Below are 25,000 nucleotides of genomic sequence, written 5' to 3' on the forward strand. Positions count from 1 at the left end.
GTGGCTCTGACTGGGGGCGGTTCCCATGGTTACAGCCCTGTGGTATACCCCTGCAGGCTCAGCACATGTGCTCACGGAAGAAGAGGCCAAGACCCACTCCATTCACGAAGTGGTGATGCCCCTGCCTGGATTCGATGTTATTTACCCCACACACCACGGTGAGTTACCCCCTCTTTAATATCCCCCTCACCACAGTGTTTTACTCCCTGTTTTATACCTCCCTGAGCACAGTAAGTTACCCCCTCTAATGCCCCACAGGGTGGTAATGGTCTCCTTTTACAGTGGGGAGGGTTATGGGTAATGGTGTTCTTACATTGGAGGTGGATTATGGGTAATGTTGTCCTTCTTTTGCAGTGGGGGTGGATTATCTGTAATGGTGTTCTTCTCTTGCAGTGGGGAAGGTTATGGGTAATGGTGTCCTCCTCTTGCAGTGGTGTTGGATTATGGGTAATGGTGTTCTCTTGCAGTGGGGCAGGGCTACAGGGAGATGCTGAAGGCTGATGACCTGGACATAGATAACATGCGGCACAAAGTGCGGGAATACTCGCTGGCTGGAGCCTATCGACGCATCCTCATACGACCCAAAGACGTCAGCTGGTCAGTACTGCGCGTGCGTGCGTGCGTGCGTGTGTGTGTGAGAGAGAGAGAGAGAGTGTGTGACAGTGTGTGTGTGTGTGTCTGTCTGTCTGTCTGTCTGTCTGTCTGTGAGTGCGTGCTTACAGTTCATTTGGCAGTTTTTTACAGCGTTTGTGGAATTTGCACTCTTGAGTTGTCTGTTCTTACTGAAATAAATTTCTACTGATTAACTGGCTTCTCTCTCTCTCTCCCTCACTTCTCTCTCACCCATCTCCCTCCCTCTCTCTCTTTTCTCCCTCCTCTCAGGGAGGTGATAAACTATGATGATCCCCGGATCTCTCTGGTTCACACTGATCTGGAGAAGCTTGAGAATAAACCTCCTCCTGTCTTCCCTAAAGGTCAGTTTTACAAGCCTGCAGTTACATCTCTTCCTCTCTCCCCCTCTCCCCCTCTCCCCCTCTCCCCCTCTCCCCCTCTCCCTCTCTCCCTCTCTCTCTCCTCTGTGCTGATCTCTCGCTCCTCTCTTTCCCTCAGAGGGGCAGTACCGGGCCCTGAGGATGGAGTTCTCTCTCCCCTCCTCCACCTACGCCACCATGGCCATCCGGGAGGTGCTGAAAATGGACACCAGCATCAAGAACCAGACGCGGCTCAACACCACCTGGCTCAACTGAGATACTCACCACATACACACACGCTCACACGCACATGCGCATGCACACGCACGCACACGCAAGCACACGCACATGCGCACGCACACACACGCACACACGCACACATATACATGGGCACAGCTCAACGCAACTGGCTCAACGCATGCACACACGTACAAAAATACACACACACACATACTCAGACTCCCACTCACACATAGCACGTCCAGAATCACACACACTCACACACACTCAAACACACTCACACACACAAACACATACATACACTCACCCACACACACACACACATACATACACTCACACACACACACACACACATACATGGGCACAGCTCAGTGCACCTGGCTGAACGCATGCACACACACACACACACACACACACACACACACACACACACAGACAGACACACATACACATATATATACATGGGCACAACTCAACACACCTGGCTAAACGCATGCGCACATACACACACAGACGCACAGTCGCACACACACACATATACATGGGCACAGCTCAACGCAACTGGCTCAATGCATGCACACACACGTACAGAAATACACACACACATACTCACAGACTCCCACTCACACAGCACGTCCAGAAACACACATACACTCACACACACACACACACACACACACTCACACACAGACAGACACACATACACACTCAAACACACAGACACACACACACACACACACACACACACACACACAGACACACACACACACACACACAGACAGACACACACACACACACTCTAAGGGTGTTCCCTGCACTCACCCGTAGCACAATGTCACAGCAACACCTACCCTTCAACTTTGTTTTTCTTTATTTTTTTAATATCAAATCATTGTTTTATTGTATACGTTTGAGCTTTACTACTGTAGAGCGTTTGATAAGTCTTGATTTAGATTTTTTACAGCATCTGTGTCAGTTCTCGGGAGTCTTCCATCAAGGATTCCTGGCTGTGGGGGTCTTTGCTAAGGTCTAAAACGCAGTGGATTCCTTACAGACTCACTTCTAGGAGAAATTCAATGAGTTGCAGAAATTAATAGAAGTTCTGATACTGGTTTTTAAACAAATGTGCTATTTAATGTTGCTTTGTTGCTGTCTGACTTTATTGAATTAAAAATGCCACATTGGAAGATGTCCCGAGTTATATTTATTTTGAGTGTTCGTGGATATGGGCGTGTGTGTTTGAGTGTACATATCATTATCATTATTTTTACACAATATTTCTCCGTAGTTTAGGGCTAGTCTGAGTGAAGTGCAGCCGTGAATATGGGCGCATAATCAGAACATTTTAACTGCTTTTAATCTAAGCTGACATAACACTGCATGCTACGCCTGGAAACAAACGATATGCAATATTTCACGAAGTGGTTTATAACCGTAGATTAATCGGTTTATTGCAGTAGATTAATATTCAACCGTCATCGTATCGACGGTTTAAATGGCACATCTTTCCAATAAGAATTACTGACGTATTCTGGACTATTTGCTTGTTATTCGGTGTGTATCCAGTAGGCAGAGCGCTAGAGCGCTTGTTGACGTGGAGAAGAGAAACATGGCGGCGCCCATGAGCGAACAGGTAGACGGCGGCGATGCGTTGCTCACGCCAGTACTGTCAGACAGCGATTCCGACCCGGTTTCAGAAGATGGGAGACTACCGGAGTATGTGGTTGAGCTGGTGGACGGGGAGATCGGTGGGGACCTGAAATCTCTGAAGAAAGTCGGCTCGCTTCTGGAGAAACTGACCGCGGAAAACAAGCTCCTAGAAGAACAGGTATTAGCATTGTCTAGCATTGGCAAGTCCACCTGGGAACATTCGTATGTTGGCTACCACGCTGAATTACTCCTTGGCAGATCGGTCTTATTCTGGCTGCTTGGGTTTGTGTGTAGTCGGCCAAGTTAGTTCGCTGTTTTGGGCTACCGTGGTCGACAAGAAAATGTGCATAGCTAGGCTAGCAAGCTAATGTGTCAGAAATAGCCAGGCTACTCTTAGCGAAGTCACGAATCTGGGAACGTCCTATCTCCGCGTTGACATTTAGTTAAATCACCTCACATGGAAGATAAAACAGGCAGACCCCGTGTCTCTCCAGGACCACGGTTTTTCCACCCCTGAGCTGCGTTAGGGTCGTTGGCTACAGTCGGCTTTCTTCTGTCGTGTAACATTAGCTACGCAAACTGAGTTGGCTGCAGACATGTTTGCCGAAATATAACATGAAACATTTGAAACAATCTGAAACTCCTCACTTGCATATTCTAGTGTTAAACTCCGATGATGCTGCATATCGCAGGTGGATAATGGGCAGAGACCTGTTCAGGCTTCTCTCCTCCCACTCACACACAATACTCTCAGTTTCTCTGTCTCTGTGTCACTCTTAAGTTCAATACAGTAATGCTTTATTGGCATGACAGTGAATAAACAATATTACCAAAGCAATTAATAATGACACTAAAACCTGATTAACACATATAAGTAACTAAAGGTGAATTTCTGCCCCCCCCTCCCCACCTCCCTCCCCTCCCTCTCTCTCTCTCTCTCTCTCTCCCCCCCCCCCTCCAGGTGTTGACGGTGTCCAGCTCAGTGCCGCTGCGTGTGTCTTCAGCGCTGGCGGGGGCAGAGCGGGCGTGGCAGGGGGCGGAGTCTCTGCTGCACAGGGAGAGGATGCTGTCCAACACGCTGCAGCAGCACCTACAGGGGGCTCAGCCCTGGGCCGACGGGCTGGGGCAGGTCCTGGGGCAGCTCGACACCCTGCAGCGCCACGCCCAGTACCTGCAGTGCCTCGCCCGCATCGAGGAGCTCAGGTACGGGGGGGTGTGTGTGTGTGTGTGTGTGTGTGTGTGTGTCTCCCTGCAGTGACAGCATCCAGCAGTGTCTGATGTGAACTGTGTGTGTGTGTGTGTGTGTGTGTGTGTGTGTGTGTGTGTCTCCCTGCAGTGACAGCATCCAGCAGTGTCTGATGTGAACAGTGTGTGTGTGTGTGTGTGTGTGTGTGTCTCCCTGCAGTGACAGCATCCAGCAGTGTCTGATGGTGAACAGTGTGTGGGAGGCCGTGGGCGCGGTGGACAGCATGGCCTCCCTGGCCCTGGGGCTGCAGGAGTCTGGCTGTGTGCACCTGCAGAGCTTCCTGAGGGAGACGCTGGCCTTCTGGCACAAGATCCTCAAGGACCGGCTCGCTGGGTGAGCAAACCGGGCTCAACCGGGCTCAACCGGGCTCAACCGGGCTCAACCGGGCTCAACCGGGCTCAACCGGGCTCAACCATGCATGGATGTCACACCTGCTATAAGGTTGTCTGAAGTGGAACAGTTTTAATCTGTTAATAAATGTCAAATTTATCTCTCTCTCTCTCTCTCAGTGATCTACAGGAAGTGCTGACTCAGCTGCAGTGGCCCTTCCTGTCTCCCCCGGTGGATTCTCTGTCGCCCCCTGCCAACGCTCAGGAGCTCTGCAGCCAGCTGGAACTCCTCGTGCCCCAGCTCCTGTGTCTGCAGAGCTCGTATCCTTTCAGTGCTCACACACACACACACTATACACACACACACACACACACACACACACACACACACTATACACACACACACACACACACACACTATACACACACACACACACACACACACACACTATACACACACTATACACACACACACACACACACACACACTATACACACACACACACACACACACATACACTATACACACACACATACACTATACACACACTCACACACTATACACACACTCACACACACTCACACTCACACTCACACACACACTCACACACATACACACACACTTACACACTATACACACACTCACACACACACACACACACTATACACACACACACACTCACACACACTCACACACACTCACACACACACACACACACACTACAATGGGCTGAAGAATTATTGGCACCCCTCAACAGCAATGCACAAACAAAAAAAAAATGCACTTAAAAAAACAAAGAATAACGTAATTATAGGGAAAGGTAATACACCAACATGTGCCAAATACTGTACTTTATTAATGTTTCAATGGAAACAACCAAAATCATAACAATCATTTTATAAAAAATAAATTTAAACAAAATCAAGGTTTCAGAATTATTGGCACCCTTCACCTTGTACTTAGTGCAACCACCTCTGGCAAGGATAACAGCATGGAGTCTCTTCCTGTAATTTTTGACAAGATTAAGGAACACATTTGGAGGGATTTTGGACCATTCCTCTTTGCATATCCTTTCAAGATCCTTCACGTTCTTGAGTTTGTGCTTATCAACTGACCTCTTCAACTCAGCCCACAGGTTTTCGATTGGACTGAGGTCTGGTGACTGGCCATTGCAGAACGTTGATTTTGTTGTCACGGAACCATTTCTGTGTGGATCTTGAGGTGTGTTTTGGGTCATTGTCTTGTTGGAAAGTCCACCTACGACCAAGTCCCAGACTTCTGGCAGAGGGAACCAGATTTTCAGCCAAAATTGCCTGATACTTTATTCATTATGCCATCAATCCTAACCAGTGCCCCTGGACCTCTGGAATTAAAACAGCCCCAAAACATGACTGACCCACCACCATATTTCACTGTGGGTATGAGGTGCTTCTCCTTGTATGCATCTCTGTTCCTACGCCAAACATACCGATGCTGTATCTGACCAAAACGTTCAATTTTGGTCTCAGCTGACCAGAAAATCTTGTTCCAGTCATAATGTAAATGACATTTGGCAAACTCCAAGCGCTTTCTTCTGTGTCTTGTGGTCAGAAAAGGCTTTCTTCTGGCAACCCTTCTAATGAGGCTGTGGTTATGGAGGTGGCGTCTGATGGTGCTTTTTGAAACCTGGTGACCCCAAGATGCCACCAAGGCCTGCAATTCTTTCACTGTGATCCTTGGGGATTTTGTTGCTTCTCTCACCATTCTCCTCAGTATCCTGGGGTGCAAGATGCAGTTGCGTTTTCAACAGTTCCATATCTTTTGAACTTTTTTATAATTGCTCTGACAGTGCTCAGTGGTATATTCAATTTTCTTGTAGCCATTACCACGTTTATGAAGGTCTACGACCATCTGCCTCTTTTGAACTGCCAATTCTTTTGTTTTCTTCATGGTGTTGGATGACGAAGGGATATTGCATGTGTGTTACCTCATTTTTGTAGCCTAGTGAAACAGGAAGTGATGTAATCACTCAATACAGTTCCTTAACACATAGATAAACTTAAATAAGTGGAATTTAATACCTGGTTTAATTTTGGTAGGTGTTATTTACAATAATCTTTAAGGGTGCCAATAATTTTTAAACATTGATTTGGAGGAAATTGATTTTTAATTAAATCAGTAAATGATTTTTGTTGGTTCCATTGAAACATTAATATAGCACAGTATTTATCATATGTTGGTATTTCGAATTTGTCTATAAATATATTGTTTAGAATTTTTTTGAGTATTGTTTGTTCATTTTCTGTCAGGGGTGCCAATAATTTAATAACTCATACACACACACTCACACTATACACACACACACACACTCATACACATAGACACTATACACACACACACACACACACACACGCTCACACACACACTCATACACATACACACACTCACACTATACACACACACCCACACACTATACACACACACGCACGCTCACACTATACACACACCCTCATACACATACACACACACACACACACTGAGACATACACACACTCGCACACGCTCACACTATACACACACACCCGCCCACACTCACACTATACACTCACACACACTCACACTATACACACACACTGACACACTCATACACACACACACACACACTTTGTTGTGTACTTTGACCCTCTCAGGGATGACCTCATCTCAGAGAAGAAGCCACACCCCTCCAGGGCGGGCCTGCCTCCAGACACGCCCCTTTCGCTGCCAATCCAGATCATGATCCTCCCCCTCACCAAGAGGTTCCGCTACCACTTCACCGGGAACCGCCAAACCAACTCCCTCAACAAGGTTAGCGCCCTTAGCGCTAAGCTAACTCGCACGTTTCCGTTACAGAATTACCACGATTTGCAGGTTACATTGTTTGGGTGTGGTCTGTCAGCGTTTTCACAAGCCTGTAATAGGTACGTTTCTTGAAAAGGTTGAAAGTGTGTCCTGACGGCACCTGAGCCAGGTGTGTGTGTGTTCCGCAGCCCGAGTGGTACCTGACCCAGGTGCTCATGTGGATGGGGAACAACTCCAAGTTCATGGAGGAGAAGATTCAGCCCATCCTGGACCGGGCTGATGCCAAAATCAACGCAAAGGTACCGTCAGCATGCTGGGGCTCCCCTCGCCTGGTGCCGCCTAGTGCACCAACAGACTCAGTGTGCTCAGCGCCTGTAGTGTGTGCTTAAAGGGGCAGTTCACCAAAACATTCAATTAAAGTATCATCTATCCATCCAGATAGTTTCACTTTTTTTGATTCAGTTCACTGGGATATGTGAATGCAGCAGTGGTATTATATTTGGAAAGATGCATTGCTGTTCAGTTTTTTGAAAATGTGAAAATTTTTCCCCTTTAGCAAGTCAGCTGTCAAAGTTTGTGATGGGTGAAATTGTATTTACAGTAAATGCTCAAATTGTGTCCGGGATTCTATTTGAAGCCGGGCCTCGGATAATAGCCGGGGTAATATTGCCTACCAGTAGGGCTATCAGTCCATGAGCACTAGAAGACATTGTTTCGATTTAACTCAATGAAATAAAAGAGCTCTTCTTAATATTTTATATTGTTGGTTGGTTTAATACTGTTGCCAATGAAAAGTCGTTGTCCTACACCATGGGTCTCCAACACGTTGCTCTCAAGCTACCAGTCGCTTGCTGCCCCCTTCTGAGTAGCTTGCCAAAGGCTGAAGCAGTATACATTTAAACACAATTGTTGCCGCGAGACATTCCAGACTACGAATTTAATAAAAAAAGTAAATCAGGCAAAATAAAAAATTAACTCAATTTAGGCTACTTGGCTACGCAATAAGGTTCCCATGTATTTACAGCACAGCACACGTTCAATGAATGAATGAAAGCGGCTGCCTTGGCTCGCAATAAACAGACGGGTGGAAATCCCGTCACTCTTTCAACTACATAAAACTTAACAGTGAACCATCAAATACCCCCCAGATTTCAGTGCCCATCAGTCCCAACATTTAGCAATAGAATCAAACAGTCCAAAAGTAAATTAAATCCCAAACCAAAGCGAAAATCTTTTGATAGCCTCCAAACAATGCTGCGCCAAACAAAACGCATGTCTCACAATAAAACGCACTTTAGGAAAAAAAGATCCTTAACTATCTACGCTAATTTGTTATTGTTCATGAAGGCGTCTCTGGCAAGTTGTTATTTTATGGATTCTGGACTTGCATGTGATTTATAGTGTTTGAGAATATTTTCAATAAGTCTGTTAAGACTGACACTTTGACTTACCAAACGGTGTTCCTGATTAGCCTACACTAATTGATTTCTGAACGGTTACAGGAAGTGTTGAACAGTGTTGGCCCACTTTAAGTGTAGCCTTTTACTTTATTTCTAAGAATAAAATTCTACAACAGAAGCCTAATAAGAAATAAAGGCCTGCCTCGAATACAAGCCTGCCCCAAATAAAGGCCTGTGCTTTGTGCAGCCTAAGTAAATAAAAGACCCCGGACACGATTTGAGGATTTACGGTAAATGTATATAATGTGCAGTTCTGTCTCCCTCCTGCAGGTGGAGCTGTGCCGCGGGCTCCTCTCCCTGGCGCAGGAGAAGCTGGCCCACGATGCACCGCGGCTGCTGTACGACGACGCTCTCTTCTGCCACCTGGTGGACGAGATCCTGCAGTTCGAGCGGGAGCTGCGCACCACCCACGCGTATCCCAGCATGCTCCCCGGCACCCTGCACATCCTGCTGGACGAGAGCGTCTTCCAGAAGTGGCTCACCGTGGAGCGCAAGAGTGAGTGGGTGCCCCAATAACTCTCCATATGATACCCCAATAACTCTCCATATGATACCCCAATACCTCTCCATACGATACCCCAATAACTCTCCATACCATACCCCAATAACTCTCCATACGATACCCCAATAACTCTCCATACCATACCCCAATAACTCCATACGATACCCCAATACCTCTCCATACCATACCCCAATAACTCTCCATACCATACCCCAATAACTCTCCATACGATACCCCAATAACTCCATACGATACCCCAATAACTCCATACGATACCCCAATACCTCTCCATACGATACCCCAATACCTCTCCATACGATACCCCAATACCTCTCCATACGATACCCCAATAACTCTCCATACCATACCCCAATACCTCTCCATACGGTACCCCAATAACTCCATACCATACCCCAATAACTCCATATGATACCCCAATAACTCTCCATACCATACCCCAATAACTCTCCATACGATACCCCAATACCTCTCCATACGATACCCCAATAACTCCATACCATACCCCAATAACTCCATATGATACCCCAATAACTCTCCATACCATACCCCAATAACTCTCCATACGATACCCCAATACCTCTCCATACGATACCCCAATACCTCTCCATACCATGTCGAGGACCCGGCCCTAGGCCCTCCTGATGAGAGATTGACAGAAGATGGGTTAAGCAGGAATGCATTGTTAACCCCTCGCACACGCCAATGGGGTAGGAGTAAAAGCTCCCGTAAGAGGAAAAGTATATGGTATAAAATAAATGTACAACCGTATATGGATACTGAGGAGTCTGAAGTCAGAGGACTTAGATTCAGGGTTTTAGAGAGCAAGGCAAAAGGCCTGACTGAGGCCATGCGTAGAATGTGTTCTAGCATGACCATGGAAGGGGCTGAACACGCAGAACTGAAAATTGGGGATCCAGGGAGTTTTGCATTCAAGGAGACGATAGATGTGATAACATACTTGGTTGACACGTGTGGGCTGGCTCCTACAGGGGAGGAGCACGAGGCCTGGTTAAAAAAACAGGATGAGAAAGACAATGAAAATAATTGGGAAATCAAAGAGCAGGAGGAGATTGAAAAATGTAAAAGAGATAAGGAAAATGGCATGGACGTCAATACCGAGAAAAAATTAAGAGGCTTCACGGGCCCCTCTGAGGATAACACAAATAATTTATCGAATAGATTTAAAGGACTGACTATAGAGGAGTTGAATGATGAATTACACTCAGCTATTAGCTGGATGACCTTTGTAGACCCCTTAAGGCGCCACAAAAAGGGGCACCTAAAGAGGGTGTTGGGATGGTGGCAGGCTTTAACGTCTGGCTTACATGAAATCAAAGTTTGGAGGAAGTCAAGGAGAGATTATGAAACTGACACAGACACCAGTGATGAATAGGTTCATTAAAAACAACATAAGGGCTAGTGTTTTTCCACTCATATATTAAGATGGGGGAAATTCCCAAACCAGAGGGGCCCATGAAATAAAATATTGGGGACGGTTCTTTAGAGGTATGAGAAAATGACAATTGGAAAAACAGAAATAATTAATATGGTCATTGAAAAACAAGTTATATAAAAGATAAATGTCTTCCTGCTTGACATAATGGGGACACTTTTGTATACAAAAAAGATATATAAGGGATAAGTTTTTAGACCTTAGAGCAGGATCCCAGAATTTGGCTTCAGAAGATATCTACGAGCTGGTGAAGAAAGATCCACGCAGAACAATTATAACCAAGTTGGAGTGGTAATTATAATCTATATTACTTGTAGAAGTAGGAAAAGTAACATATTATAAGTTTACTTTTATATATCTTTTATTTCTTATTAGGATACTATATAAAGTAGAAAAATGTAGAGAAATTATCATATTTAGATAAATATAATATTATAGGAATAGTTTCTTTTTAAACGTCAAGAAGGGGGAGCTATAGGATAAGGCTAAGGCCAAAGAGGATGGATATAGGAAGGGTGTACCTTGATTTTTAAACATCGTGGTGGAAAGGTAATTTAGAAAGAGCTAAGAGGGGTATATGTAACTTGCATGTGATTAGCAAACTGCAAAAGATGATATGTACACTGTAATCTGTACAACTCTATTCTTTTGATTGATTATAATAAAATATATCTTACTATAATCATATGTGACAAAGAGTCTTTAGAGTAAATACATTGAATACAGGACATCGATTACCAGATTTGCATCACACCCTTCACTTCGAGACTGGGCTGGAAGTTCAGTAGAACTTACCAGGGCTCCAGGACGTTCGGAGTACTTGATTTCGTCCCCGAGACACCTCATGGTGAGGTACTGCTCGTGGGAACGTGAGGTCTGAGCTCGGCAACCATACCCCAATAACTCTCCATACCATACCCCAATACCTCTCCATACGATACCCCAATAACTCCATACCATACCCCAATACCTCTCCATACCATACCCCAATACCTCTCCATACCATACCCCAATACCTCTCCATACGATACCCCAATACCTCTCCATACCATACCCCAATAACTCCATACGATACCCCAATAACTCCATACCATACCCCAATAACTCCATATGATACCCCAATACCTCTCCATACGATACCCCAATACCTCTCCATACCATACCCCAATACCTCTCCATACGATACCCCAATACCTCTCCATACCATACCCCAATACCTCTCCATACGATACCCCAATACCTCTCCATACCATACCCCGATCACTCTCCATGGGATGCCCTGATAGCTCGATGGCATACCCCTGTAACTCAGCAGGTTCCCGGGGTACCCTAACCCTCGGGCTCAGTTGGGTACCCCTAGACCAGGGATCATCACAGTATTCAGGGGCCAAAAACAGCTGGTTTTCTGCCCTCCCTTTACCTGGGAGTCAGGTGAGAAGACCCAGGAGATTTGAGGCCCAGAGTTGATGATACCTGCCCAAGGCCTTCCATGCTCAGGATCTTAAAATGTGTGTGTGTGTCTGTGTGTGTCTGTATGTGTGTGTGTGTCTGTGTCTCTGTGTGTGTGTGTGTGTCTGTGTCTGTGTCTGTGTGTCTGTGTCTGTGTCTGTGTGTGTCTGTGTCTGTGTCTGTGTGTCTGTGTGTGTGTGTTTCTGTGTGTGTGTGTTTCTGTGTCTGTGTGTGTGTCTGTGTGTGTGTGTGTGTGTTTCTGTGTGTGTGTGTGTGTGTGTGTGTTTCTGTGTGTGTGTGTGTGTGTGTGTGTGTGTTTCTGTGTTTCTGTGTCTCTGTGTCTGTGTGTATGTGTGTGTGTGTCTGTGTCTGTGTGTGTGTGTCTGTGTGTGTGTCTGTGTGTGTGTGTTTCTGTGTGTGTGTCTGTGTGTGTGTGTCTGTGTGTGTGTGTGTGTGTCTCCCTCTAGTGGCGGTGGAGAAGGTTGACGCCCTGCTGGCAGCAGAGGGCTCCTGGAGCTCTCAGTACAGGGACATCAGCGACATGGATGAGATGAAGGCACCCGAGTGTGCAGAGACCTTCATGACCCTGCTGCTGGTCATCACAGGTGGGCTCCTACACAGCCCTCTGTTTACCTGTCTGATGCCACTCCCTATCTCTGTCTCCCTCCCTCTTTCCTCTGAGATACCTCTCTCTCTCTCTCTCTCTCTCTCACTCTCTCTCTCTCTCTCTCTCTCACTCTCTCTCACTCTCACTTTCACTCTCTCTCTCTCACTTCTACTAGATACCACTCCTTTCACTCACTTCAGCTCACTTTGCTAACATATTGTAATAAACAATAACAAACCAATAAAAGGACCTGATACATTACAGGTTATCGAGCTGACGTTTTTATCCAAACTGTCTTACAGCTGATTAGACTAAGCATTACCCCCTGGAGCAGTGTGGGGCTGAGGGCCTTGCAGCTGCAGTGATGTTATTGTGTACATCGTGTATTATAGTTGTAGTATGTACATTATTAAACGGTCCAAACCCCCCCCTCAGACCGGTACCGCTCTCTGCCCTGCTCCCGGGCCCAGCTCAGCTTCCTGGCGCTGCAGAGGGAGCTGGTGGACGACTTCCGGATCCGGCTGACGCAGGTGATGAAGGAGGATTCCCGCTGTCCGCTGGGATCCCGCTATTGCGCCGTGCTCAACGCCACCAACTACGTCTCCACCGTGCTGGGGGACTGGGCAGACAACGTGGTGAGCCCCGCCTAAAACCCCGCCCCACGCACACAGGCCCCGCCCCCACGCCACACCCCCACAGGCCCCGCCCCCAACGCCGCCCCCATACAGGCCCCGCCCCCAATGTCACACCCACACAGGCCCCGCCCCCAACGCCACACCCCCACAGGCCCCGCCCCCAACGCCACACCCACACAGGCCCCACGCCACACCCACACAGGCCCCGCCCCCACGTCACACCCCCACAGGCCCTGCCCCCACGCCACACCCCTACAGGCCCCGCCCCCAACGCCACACCCACACAGGCCCCACGCCACACCCACACAGGCCCCGCCCCCACGTCACACCCCCACAGGCCCCGCCCCCAACGCCACACCCATACAGGCTCCGCCCCCAACACCACACCCACACAGGCCCCGCCCCCAGCGCCACCCACACAGGCCCTGCCCCCACGCCACACCCCCACAGGCCCCGCCCCCAGCACCACACCCCCACAGGCCCCGCCCCCAACGCCACACCCACACAGGCTCCACACCCAGATAGGCCCCGCCTAAAAACCCTGCCGGATAGGCCCCGCCCCCAAGTCACTTAGATCACATTTCTTCCCCATTCTGATGGTTGTGATCATTAACTGAAGCTCCTGACCTGTATCTACATGATTGCGTGCACTGCACTGCTGCCACACAGTTGGCTGATGAGATAGTGGTGTGAATAGGTAGGTGTGATGCAGTGCTCGGTGAGTGTGTATTAAATGGTGTTTTTTTTTCTCAGTTCTTCCTGCAGCTGCAGGCGGCAGCGGTGTCCCTGGGGGGGGGCGAGTGGGGGGGCCTGGGCCCCACGGAGGCGGGGCGACTGGCCTCCCTGGAGGACTCGCTGTTCCAGGGCCTGCTGGGATTGCTGGAGCGTCTGCGGGAGGACATGCTGGGGCGCCTCCTGGAGGCCGTGATGAGGGAGGTGCGCGAGAAGGGCCAGCCCTACGCCCGAGACAGGTCAGTGTCCTACGCCCGAGACAGGTCAGTGCCCTACGCCCGAGACAGGTCAGTGCCCTACGCCCGAGACAGGTCAGTGGCCTACGCCCGAGACAGGTCAGTGCCCTACGCCCGAGACAGGTCAGTGCCCTACGCCCGAGACAGGTCAGTGCCCTACGCCCGAGACAGGTCAGTGGCCTACGCCCGAGACAGGTCAGTGGCCTACGCCCGAGACAGGTCAGTGGCCTACGCCCGAGACAGGTCAGTGCCCTACGCCCGAGACAGGTCAGTGCCCTATGCCCGATAATAAATTGTAGAGTGTTGGTAGGGGGGTGTCTATGTGAGCCGTTTCTCAGTTCTTAAGTCTGCATCTGTGTCTGTTCCTGTGTTTGTTTGTGTGTGTCTGTTCCTGTGTTTGTTTGTCTGTGTCTGTTCCTGTGTCTGTGCGTCTGTCTCTGCATCTGTGTCTGTGCGTCTGTGTCTGCATCTGTGTCTGTGCGTCTGTGTCTGTGCGTCTGTGTCTGTTCCTGTGTCTGTGCGTCTGTCTCTGCATCTGTGTCTGTGCGTCTGTGTCTGTGCGTCTGTGTCTGTTCCTGTGTCTGTGTGTCTGTGCGTCTGTGCATCTGCAGGTGGCTGTCCCTCCCCTCGCAGACGGACCAGGCCACCATGTCTCTCTCCAGCTCTGCGTGTCCCATGATGCTCTGCCTGCGGGACCGTCTGCTCCAGCTGCAGCAGCTGCTCTGTGTGCCGCTGTTCCTCAGCTGCTGGCAGAGCCTCGCCGAGCGACTGGACCGCTTCCTGTACCAGGACGTGAGTTCTGCCCTGCCCTGCCACGCCCTGCCACATCCTGCCACGCCCTGCCCTGCCACGCCCTGCCCTGCCCTGCCACATCCTGCCACACCCTGCCACACCCTGCCACATCCTGCCACACCCTGCCACATCCTGCCACACCCTGCCACACCCTGCCACATCCTGCCACGCCCTGCCACACCCTGCCACATCCTGCCACGCCCTGCCCTGCCCTGCCACGCCCTGCCCTGCCCTGCCACATCCTGCCACGCCCTGCCACACCCTGCCACATCCTGCCACACCCTGCCACACCCTGCCACATCCTGCCACACCCTGCCACACCCTGCCACATCCTGCCACGCCCTGCCACATCCTGCCACGCCCTGCCACATCCTGCCACATCCTGCCACGCCCTGCCACATCCTGCCACATCCTGCCACGCCCTGCCACATCCTGCCACATCCTGCCACGCCCTGCCACGCCCTGCCACACCCTGCCACATCCTGCCACGCCCTGCCACATCCTGCCACATCCTGCCACACCCTGCCACATCCTGCCACGCCCTGCCACACCCTGCCACATCCTGCCACATCCTGCCACGCCCTGCCACACCCTGCCACATCCTGCCACGCCCTGCCACACCCTGCCACATCCTGCCACATCCTGCCACGCCCTGCCACATCCTGCCACATCCTGCCACGCCCTGCCACATCCTGCCACGCCCTGCCACATCCTGCCACATCCTGCCACGCCCTGCCACGCCCTGCCCTGCCACACCCTGCCCTGCCACACCCTGCCCTGCCACACCCTGCCCTGCCACATCCTGCCACGCCCTGCCACGCCCTGCCCTGCCCTGCCCTGCCACACCCTGCCCTGCCACATCCTGCCCTGCCCTGCCACACCCTGCCCTGCCCGGTTATACTGTTACACACTCAATGGTTGGCTTAATTCCACCAGGCAAGATCAATCGAGCACAGAAAAATATTTAAATCCAAAACAATTACGTATTTGACCCAGGTCTGGTGTGTGCATTCCATTAAATATAAGCCTTGTTAGGGTGTCTCGGTGGCGCAGCCTGTAGAGCACTGACCGCATGCTCATTGCGAGCCGCGACGTCGGCGGTTTGAATCCGACCGTCCGACATCTGTCGCATATATAAGCCTTGTTCTGCGGAAAGGTTATTGTTCTTATCTTGATTGAATGTTTATGCTCTGTGTTCAGCATTGCGTTGGTAATGCCATGCCGTGTTGAGTTTGAGTTGAGATGAAATGGCCCCCAGGTGATCCTGTATAACCACTTTAACGAGGGCGGGGCGGCTCAGCTGCAGTTTGACATGGCGCGGAACCTCTTCCCCCTGTTCGGACACTACTGCAAGAGGCCAGAGAACTTCTTCAAACAGTGAGCCAATCAGCACGCACGCACACACACGCATTACATCATCTGTTCCCCTGGCAGCATGCACAGCTTATTGCTACTGTATACTGTACACTGAGGGAACAGCGATGCCCAGCTGGGAGCGGAACCTGCAGCACTGGGGGTTTCCAAGACCAGGCTTGATATGGTGCTAAATATTATCTAGCTTTGAGGAAAACTAAGCAGTTTACACTTAAAGGTAGAAAATGCGAGCATTGCTGGGCTGAATGGCCTGTTTTTATCATTCTATACTTTGTAAAACTAACATGTGGCTTTCATGCAGATGTTTCCCCTCCAGTTTTAAGTTTAAGTTCTGTGTGATTGATTGATTGATTGGTTGGTTGATTGACACCGAAATCCCACCCACATTTGACACCTGTGCTCTCATTGGCTCTCCTCAGTGTGAAGGAGGCCTGCATCATCCTGTCACTCAACGTTGGCTCCGCCCTCCTCCTGCGGGAGGTGCTGCAGCAGGCAGAGGAAGAGGAGGAGTCCGTGACCCCTGACCCCCAGCGCCCCACCCCCGAGTCCGCCCTCAATGAGCTGGGAGTGTTCCGATTGGCTCCCTGTGACGTGCGGATCCTGCTGAGTCTGAGGGCCTCCTGGCCGGGCCAGTGACCCCCCCCCAGCGCAGGTCTGTGGGCCCGCTGTGACTGAAATAGCAGCAGGTCACATGACAGAGCGTTTTCCCGCTGAACGCTGTGTGTGTGAGACGCTCCTCGTGACCAGCAGCTGAAATCACGTGTTTGATTGGCTCTTACTGAAGAGACCAGACAGTGACAGGACGTGAGTTGCCGGCGATGTCATCCTTCTGTCCCACTGAGAACTGGGTGCTTTGTTCACGCAGCTGTTATATCCCATAATGCAGCAGCACTTCATGCAAATGGACATAAAAGTAAATACAGTGAATATGGTGAATACGTGGCTGGAGTGTGTTTGTGTGAGTGTGCGCTTGTGTCTGTGTGTGTGTCTGTGTGTGTGTCTGTGTGAGTGTGTGTTCTCACTGTCCACGCATTCCTTCTCCTAATCACTTCGGGACGCAGACAGCCCTTATCTTCCATCCTCCCGAACACCGCGACATGGCGGCTTAACATTCCGCAGCGGGATTCCAAGCCAAGGGCAGGCCATTCCGCCATCATCCGGCGGTTTCCCCTCCGCTGTCCGCCATGCGGTTCCTGACGCAGGTAGACTGCAGGTAACCCACTGACCACAGTGCTGTGCGATGGAGGATGACGTACCCCAGAACCCCTGCCACCACGCCGCCAATTACCACCCCTATATCTGCCCCAAAGAAAGCGATTCCTCTGTATTACTGGATATGTTCTGTATCATAGTCTAGGATTGGTTATTTAAAGTCAGATCAGCATTTAAATGAATATGTGAATAGATGTGTCATATGTAGCCCAGTTGTAATGCTGTACGTCACAGTGGATTTTGGACAAATTGTTAAAAGTTTCCCTGAGTTTACAATGATCTAAGTGGACTGCGCATAATCTTCAGATGTGTTTTGAAAGAATCAGGTCTTTCAGTAGAGGACAGAAGATTTGCACAATAGACTTGTGTGGTTTCATTTCAGATCATTGAAATGTAATAGAATTAATAAAGAGTACATTTACGGTGGCGATTTTATATGATTTTATTTATCCTCTGTAGCCTGTCTGCCGCGAGCGCTTTCCGTTGAAACTCCCTATAACGGCCGTTGTCTGTCGCGACTGATAAAACGGCACCGAGCCAGAACTTTTATCAAAACTTTTTCATTCAATATTCACACTGCAACAGCGGTTCTTGACCGCGTAGAATAATATTATACTAACCTAGGCGAGATAAATATATAATATCTTGCCTAGAGGTATATAAACAAGAATCTATTAAATCTATAAAACATATATGGCTCATTGTCATTAGCGAATCGCAGCAAATGGCATAGAGGAGACTGTATATTACACTACTTAAGTTTGTATTAGCTACATTATAGCTACAGGATGTCATGATGTGGGTAGACATGTGCTTGTCTGGCTGAATAATACCGCACTTACGTTTAGTTATAAACCGCAGTAAACCGTTTCTTTTCCAGGAACCTAGGGCGTAGTATCTGAGGCACGTGCGCCTCGGCGTGGGTCCAGACCCAGATCATTCGTCGCGGACATCCAGCCAATGACGGGCGCTGTAGGAGAGAGAGAGGGCCTCTGTCCTCTCTGATGAATGAATCCGATCCCACTGATGCTAAATTAGTCATCTTCCCTCACACACCCCCCGCCTCTGTTTGCATTGTTCGCACCCAGCTACTGTTTTGATTGTTGGTTTGCGCGCACGCCACATCCTCTTCCTGTTAGCGGTCGCCAGGTGGTTTTCTTTTGAATAGAGATTTGTTTTATAAGAGAAGCGAACCGTCTTCAACGGCGGTGGAAACGGAACAGCGGCGAAAGATGTCTGCGCCGCCGATTAGAACGTCCACACCGCAGCCCGGGAAGATGAAGAAGGACGAGTCTTTCCTCGGGAAACTCGGGGGCACGTTAGTCCGCAAGAAAAAAGCGAAAGAAGGTAAAGTCTATGCACAATATCATATGTTACTATGAGCTGTAGGCTAGAGCGCTTCTGTCGTCAATATTGACATTGACAATATTGAATTTGAATTTGTTGTTGAAAGTATGTTACTGTCCATGGTACTGCAGCTCGCGCGTTTTTATTGATACTTTTCGCGATCTGCTTTGACTGCGCGTGCTGTCGGTCCATACGGCGTTTATTTGTTATTGTCACTGCACGTGTGTGCAGAAGCGTTGATACTAAATGATACTTTGCAGGCAGCAACGGAAGTGTGAAGGTCAGTCTACGCATTTTTTTTCCCAAAACGTGAAGCCCATTCGCACTCGCAGACGCTGGTCAATAAGTTTCTGTGAATCACAGTGATGTAGGCTTAGTACAGACATTTTATAATTCCTTATTGCTGACAGTGAACTTCCAAGACAAACATCTTTGGAAACTACTGCTTTGTCTATGCGTCCTCGTTTGATTTCTGATACAAATCAGCACTCTGTGTGAACAAATTCGAGTTTTAGTTTAATAAGATTCACCCGAGAAAGGTCTAATACACAGCAGCGATGCTGATGAACCCGTCAGTATGAAAACACGCCTGAAAACCGAGTGAGCTGTGGGAAACAGAAAGGGGTTTGTGGAGAGATGCCTTTAATGTAATATGCCTAATTGGGAAGGTCATGTGTTTCAGTAATGCGAGGCTATTAAGATAAAATGTAGGAGGATAACTCTTCCGCATTCTTGGTTCTGCGTTCTGAGTAGATTGTTAGTTGTTAAATATGATTTTTGTAGTCTTGCTTTTATTTAATTATTGTTTACTTACTTGTTTGTCTATTTTAAAAGCTGTCCTCATCACGCTGCCTTGTGTTGTGTGAACAGCTGCAGGATCTGGCATGGGAGAATGTGTGTGCGTGTGTGCCTGCCTGCGTGTGTGTGTGTGTCTGCCTGCACGCACACACATTCCTGTCACCAATATGGGTAATGGTGCCCATATAAGGGCTTAAAGGGCAGTGGAAGGTGGGACCGTTTAATTACTGCGGGATTCTCCTGTCCTCCTGCCATTGACACCCTCCAGCATTCTGTTTGCTTATTGGTTCTGTTTGAACTCTGTTTGCTTATTGGTTCTGCTTGAACTCTGTTTGCTTATTGGTTCTGCTTGAACTCTGTTTGCTTATTGGTTCTGCTTGAACTCTGTTTGCTTATTGGTTCTGCTTGAACTCTGTTTGCTTATTGGTTCTGCTTGAACTCTGTTTGCTTATTGGCTTCCTCTGGCTCTGTCTCCCATTACATTACATTACATTATTGGCATTTGGCAGACGCTCTTATCCAGAGCGACGTACAACAAAGTGCATACCCATAACCAGGGATAAGTTCGCTGAAACACCCTAGAGGGAAGTACAATTTCAACTGCTACCTGTACAACAAAGATAAGGACGAGGGCCTTTGTTTCTTTGTTCTAAAAAAAAAACAAAAAAACAAACAGAGCAAAAGTGACCAAAGTTAACTATCCAAACACTGCTTACCTAGCCAACTAAAAATACTGATACACAAAGCAAGTCACAGAGACAACAATTAAGGTTCACAGGGAGGTAGGGAGGGATGGGGAGAGGTGCTGCTTGAAGAGGTGTGTCTTCAGCTTGCGCTTGAAGGTGGGGAGAGATTCTACAGTTCTGACCTCAGCGGGGAGTTCGTTCCACCACCGTGGAGCCAGAACAGACAGTAGTCGTGAGCGTGAGGTGGAGGCTCGGAGAGGGGGAGGTGCCTGTGGAGGCTGAACAAAGAGGTCTGGCAGGGGTGTAGGGTCTGATGATTTTTTGTAGATAAGCTGGGGAAGACCCTTTAACTGCTTGGAAGGCTAGCACCAATGTTTTGAATTTGATGCGAGCCATGACAGGCAGCCAGTGGAGGGAAGTAAGCAGGGGGGTGACGTGTGAGTATTTGGGAAGGTTGAAGACCAGACGAGCTGCTGCATTCTGGATAAGTTGGAGGGGTCTGATGGCGGACGCTGGGAGGCCAGCCAAGAGGGAATTGCAGTAGTCCAGGCGGGATAGAACCATCGCTTGGACCAGGAGCTGGGTCGAGTAGGGGGTGAGAAAGGGGCGGATTCTCCGTATGTTGTATAGGAAGAACCTGCAAGACCGGGTCACCGCCGCAATGTTCTCGGAGAGGGACAGTCTGTTGTCCATCACCACGCCGAGGTTCCTTGCACTGGGTGACGGCGTGAGTGTAGTATCCCCGAGGGAAATGGAGAGATCCAGATGGGGAGAGGTTTTAGCAGGGATGAATATCATTTCAGTCTTGCCTGGGTTGAGCTTTAGATGGTGGTTGTCCATCCAGCTCTGGATGTCCCTCAGGCAAGCAGAGATATGGGCTGAAACCTGCGTATCAGACGACGGGAACGAGACGAAGAGTTGGGTATTGTCCGCATAGCAGTGGTAGGATAGCCCATGTGCAGTGATCACAGGGCCAAGGGAGCGAGTGTAAAGAGAAAAAAGAAGCGGGCCTAGGACTGAGCCCTGGGGAACTCCCGTGGCAAGGGGCCGAGGTGTCGATACCGAACCAGAGTGATGTGGGCCCTCTTGGAGGATGCCGGAAAACAGCCGGAAGACAGGGAGGAGTTGACAAGGGAGGTGACAAATGGGAGAATGTCAGGTGTGATAGTTTGGAGAAGAGAAGAGGGGATAGGGTCAATGGTACAGGTTGTAGGGCGGTGGCAGAGCAGGAGTTGAGAAACATCAGAGTCTGTAAGGGGGGGGAAAGTGGAAAAGGAAGGGATGGGCCTAGAGGGGGGGAAGGGCACAGTGAGGGGGGCGGTGGTTGTAAAGGATCTACGGATGACTGTGACCTTCTCATCGAAGAAATCAGCAAAGTCATCAGCATGTTTATTTACTCTGAATTCATTATTAGATTAATGAATTAGATTATTGGTATCAGATTTATTTCTCCTCTGCCTACTCTGTTGCCATATCTGTGGAGTTTGTGTATTGTGTCTGTTGAATATGAATTTGTGGCTCTGTTCCTATATTATTTCCCATATTTACTGCAGTTTTACATATGAAATCGATACCATTTGAAATACGTACAGCCTGTAGGCTAGAGGCTGGGACCTGGAAGGTTGGTGGACCAAGCCCTGGTGTAGCCACGATAAGATCCGCACAGCTGTTGGGCCCTTGAGCAGCTGTTGGGCCCTTGAGCAGCTGTTGGGCCCTTGAGCAGCTGTTGGGCCCTTCAGCAGCTGTTGGGCCCTTGAGCAAGGCCCTTAACCCTGCACTGCTCCAGCGGGATCCCCTGCTTCGTCTGATTAATGACATGACGATGCAATGGACCAAAGAATCATTCAAAGTGGAGTCACCTAGATTCATTTCACACATGTAGTCCTATTGTCAAATTATCACAAAATAACTTATTAATAATGCTTTTGACTGGATATTATAAGGCCGGTTTTGCACATTATGGTTTTGTAAGACAAAAAAAAAATTTACTTTTGTTGTTGTCAGGGAAGTGATGCCAAGAGCTCTACGTTTAAGGAAGTTTATGTTCCATTAATGCTTGGCCTTTTCTGGAGTCTATTTAACACACTCAGAATGATGTAATGTGGGCAGAAACACACGTGCACTGGAGTGGCTGTACTGGGATTATACGACCAAACCGGAGGATGAGTTTGTGTCCTGTAAACAGGAGCGCTCCCACTCTGCCCGGGGTGGTGTTAATCAGTCCTGCCGAAAGAGCTGCTGAACAAAAACACATATTTCTGGTGGGGATTTTTAATGGTGACAGCAGTATTTTGTTGATACTCTTTTTTAGTTTGTTAAATTCTCATGAGCAGATTAGAAGTAAACACACTGAAACACCCAGTCACCATAATAACATAAAGCTTTGATAAATAGTTTTTAAACATAATTCTTTTCATTATTTTTATGTTCTCTGTCCATTGTGTCCTTTTTAGTTTACTGGCATGTGAGCTACTGAACATGTGCAGACGTACTAGCATAGGAATGTCCACTAGGGGGTGCTGCTCCCACATATTTCAGATTTTCTCATCACTCAAGTGGCGAGTGGCGAGTGGCTTCCCCTGAAGTCTCCCAACGAATCACAGGAGCTGTACATCAACCTCACTCTCTAATGCAGGTTTGTGCAGCTCAGCTGGTGTGTGTGTGTGATGTGGTGTTTGTGTGAGTGTGATGTATGTGTGCATGTTTGTGTGTGTGTGATGTGGTGTTTGTGTGTGAGTGTGATGTATGTGTGCATGTTTGTGTGTGTGTGAGTGTGTGTGTGTGGTGTTTGTGTGTGAGTGTGATGTATGTGTGCATGTTTGTGTGTGTATGTGTGCATGTTTGTGTGTGTGTGTGATGTGGTGTTTGTGTGTGAGTGTGATGTATGTGTGCATGTTTGTGTGTGTGTGTGTGTGTGTGTGTGTGTGTGTGTGTGTGTGTGTGTGTGTGTGTGATGTATGTGTGCATGTTTGTGACCCCAAACTGACAGTCGATGAATACAGGCAGGCTTTCCAAATTCACACATAAAGAATCTGCCCAAAAGATGGATTAAAGGATAAGGAAGGAGACTGGGAGGTAAAATGCTGATGTCATAATCACTGCTGGTGACTGGGAAACTATGCCCACTCTTTAAAGGGCCAGTGTTTTCCCTGGCAAACTGTCATGTGCGGTAGACCCTCCAGGAAGCCCATGAGAAAGGCTTGGGGAAATGTTTGTATTTAGCGGAGGTGTGTTGTGTTAGTTTGCAGGCCTGTGGGCTCCCTGATGCTCGCGCGCTTGGCTAATGGACTCTGCAGAACCCCGGCCACGTAGGGCTGTGCTGCAGACTGGCTGGAGCAGCCTGCTGGGATCGGGGTGTTGTAATTACACTAAAAGGACCAGAGCTCCCAGGAGAGCCATCCATCAGTCTGAGCTGCTCCAGTCAGTTTGGTGGGAAATTAGAGGAAAAAGGACTAGAAATCAACCCTGTATATTGTTATAAAATAAGAAGTATTGTCATTAAATATAACTTAATCTAGAAGACCAAGAAGCAGGGGTTTGGGTGCTGAGCATACGCCGAATTTGCCTTTACAATATTAAAGAGAATTATGATTTACAATAATGTACTGCACACAGTGTAACTCTGCAGATGTAATAATACTGTATTAATATTGTAAAGGCAATGCTGAACTGAGCAGGCTGACCACACAAACCCCTGCTTCTTCTAGGTCTTATTATTTTAGATGGTTTTAGATTAGCATAATAATACTCTTTATTTTATAGTAATCTGCAGATTTATTTTCATTAGAAGGGAAGTATTGACCCAGCTGCCTGTGCCCCGCTGGGCCCGCCCTGGAGCTCTGCTATTGGCTGCTCCCTCTCCCAGCCTCATTCGATTGGCTATGACAGGAAGTGACACGTGATGTTCAGCCTGCGGTTGATTGGTCATCTCCGGTCACTCTTGGGACCCTGTGTCCTGCCTCCTCTCCTCCTCTCCTCCTCTCCTCCGAGCCGAGTGTCGTGGGATCCCCATCCCGGATCCCCGCTCTGAAACCGCCGGAGTATGGCTGCTCTGCTCTGTGCTGCCAAGTGCAAGAAGCAAGGTACCCACCCGCCGTGGGGCCGGGGGGCCGGGGGGCCGGGGAGGGCAGGGGGGTGTGGGGTACCCACCCGCCGTGGGGCTGGGGAGGGCAGGGGGGTGTGGGGTACCCACCCGCTGTGGGGCCGGGGGGCCGGGGGGCCGGGGGGCCGGGGAGGGCGGGGGGGTGTGGGGTCATTATTACAGGTGTTTGTTTTAGGAATCTCAGATTCATGATGGTTGAGTCCTTACTTGGCTCCTGTGTGGAATGTGTCTCAGGTGTTCCTGATCCCGCTTTGTCTCCGGAAGGTAAAGAATGCCCGCCGGTATTTATAGTCTCCTAAAAAAGTCATTCAATAAACATTTAAAGTGTTATTTATGC

The 25,000-nt window shown here is 48.9% G+C and overlaps 3 protein-coding genes across 5 annotated transcripts in view; all 3 read left to right on the forward strand.

Moving 5' to 3' along the window:
* pus7 (pseudouridine synthase 7) overlaps nt 1–2,398 on the forward strand; it is a 14,346-nt gene extending 11,948 nt beyond the window's left edge. Inside the window, exons 14-17 of the mRNA XM_061253094.1 lie at nt 57–158; nt 468–597; nt 883–974; nt 1,111–2,398. Of these exons, the coding sequence (XP_061109078.1) occupies nt 57–158; nt 468–597; nt 883–974; nt 1,111–1,247 (461 nt within the window). The 3' untranslated portion in view covers nt 1,248–2,398. The remainder of the gene's footprint in view (nt 1–56; nt 159–467; nt 598–882; nt 975–1,110) is intronic.
* Nucleotides 2,399–2,748: 350 nt separating this feature from the next.
* Nucleotides 2,749–18,156, forward strand: rint1 (RAD50 interactor 1). Its single transcript, XM_061253082.1, has 13 exons — nt 2,749–3,039; nt 3,823–4,064; nt 4,267–4,440; nt 4,617–4,757; nt 7,107–7,263; nt 7,446–7,556; nt 8,988–9,213; nt 12,610–12,747; nt 13,185–13,384; nt 14,138–14,355; nt 14,964–15,144; nt 16,403–16,521; nt 16,938–18,156. Exons 1-13 carry the CDS (start codon nt 2,821–2,823, stop codon nt 17,152–17,154), a joined length of 2,343 nt encoding a protein of 780 aa, XP_061109066.1. The 5' UTR covers nt 2,749–2,820; the 3' UTR covers nt 17,155–18,156.
* Nucleotides 18,157–18,783: 627 nt separating this feature from the next.
* The window catches only part of LOC133135805 (beta-parvin-like), a 17,223-nt gene continuing 11,006 nt past the window's right edge, over nt 18,784–25,000 (forward strand). The window contains exons 1-2 of one of the 3 annotated variants that reach the window (XM_061253086.1): nt 21,942–23,196; nt 24,349–24,643. In XM_061253086.1, the coding sequence (XP_061109070.1) occupies nt 24,604–24,643 (40 nt within the window). In that variant the 5' untranslated portion in view covers nt 21,942–23,196; nt 24,349–24,603. Of the gene's footprint in view, nt 19,078–21,941; nt 23,197–24,348; nt 24,644–24,919; nt 24,945–25,000 lie in introns of those variants that run through there. The other 2 variants (XM_061253085.1, XM_061253087.1) reach the window with 2 other exon arrangements.

The sequence above is a fragment of the Conger conger genome, chromosome 8 (assembly GCF_963514075.1).
Source record: "Conger conger chromosome 8, fConCon1.1, whole genome shotgun sequence".
Taxonomy (NCBI): domain Eukaryota; kingdom Metazoa; phylum Chordata; class Actinopteri; order Anguilliformes; family Congridae; genus Conger; species Conger conger.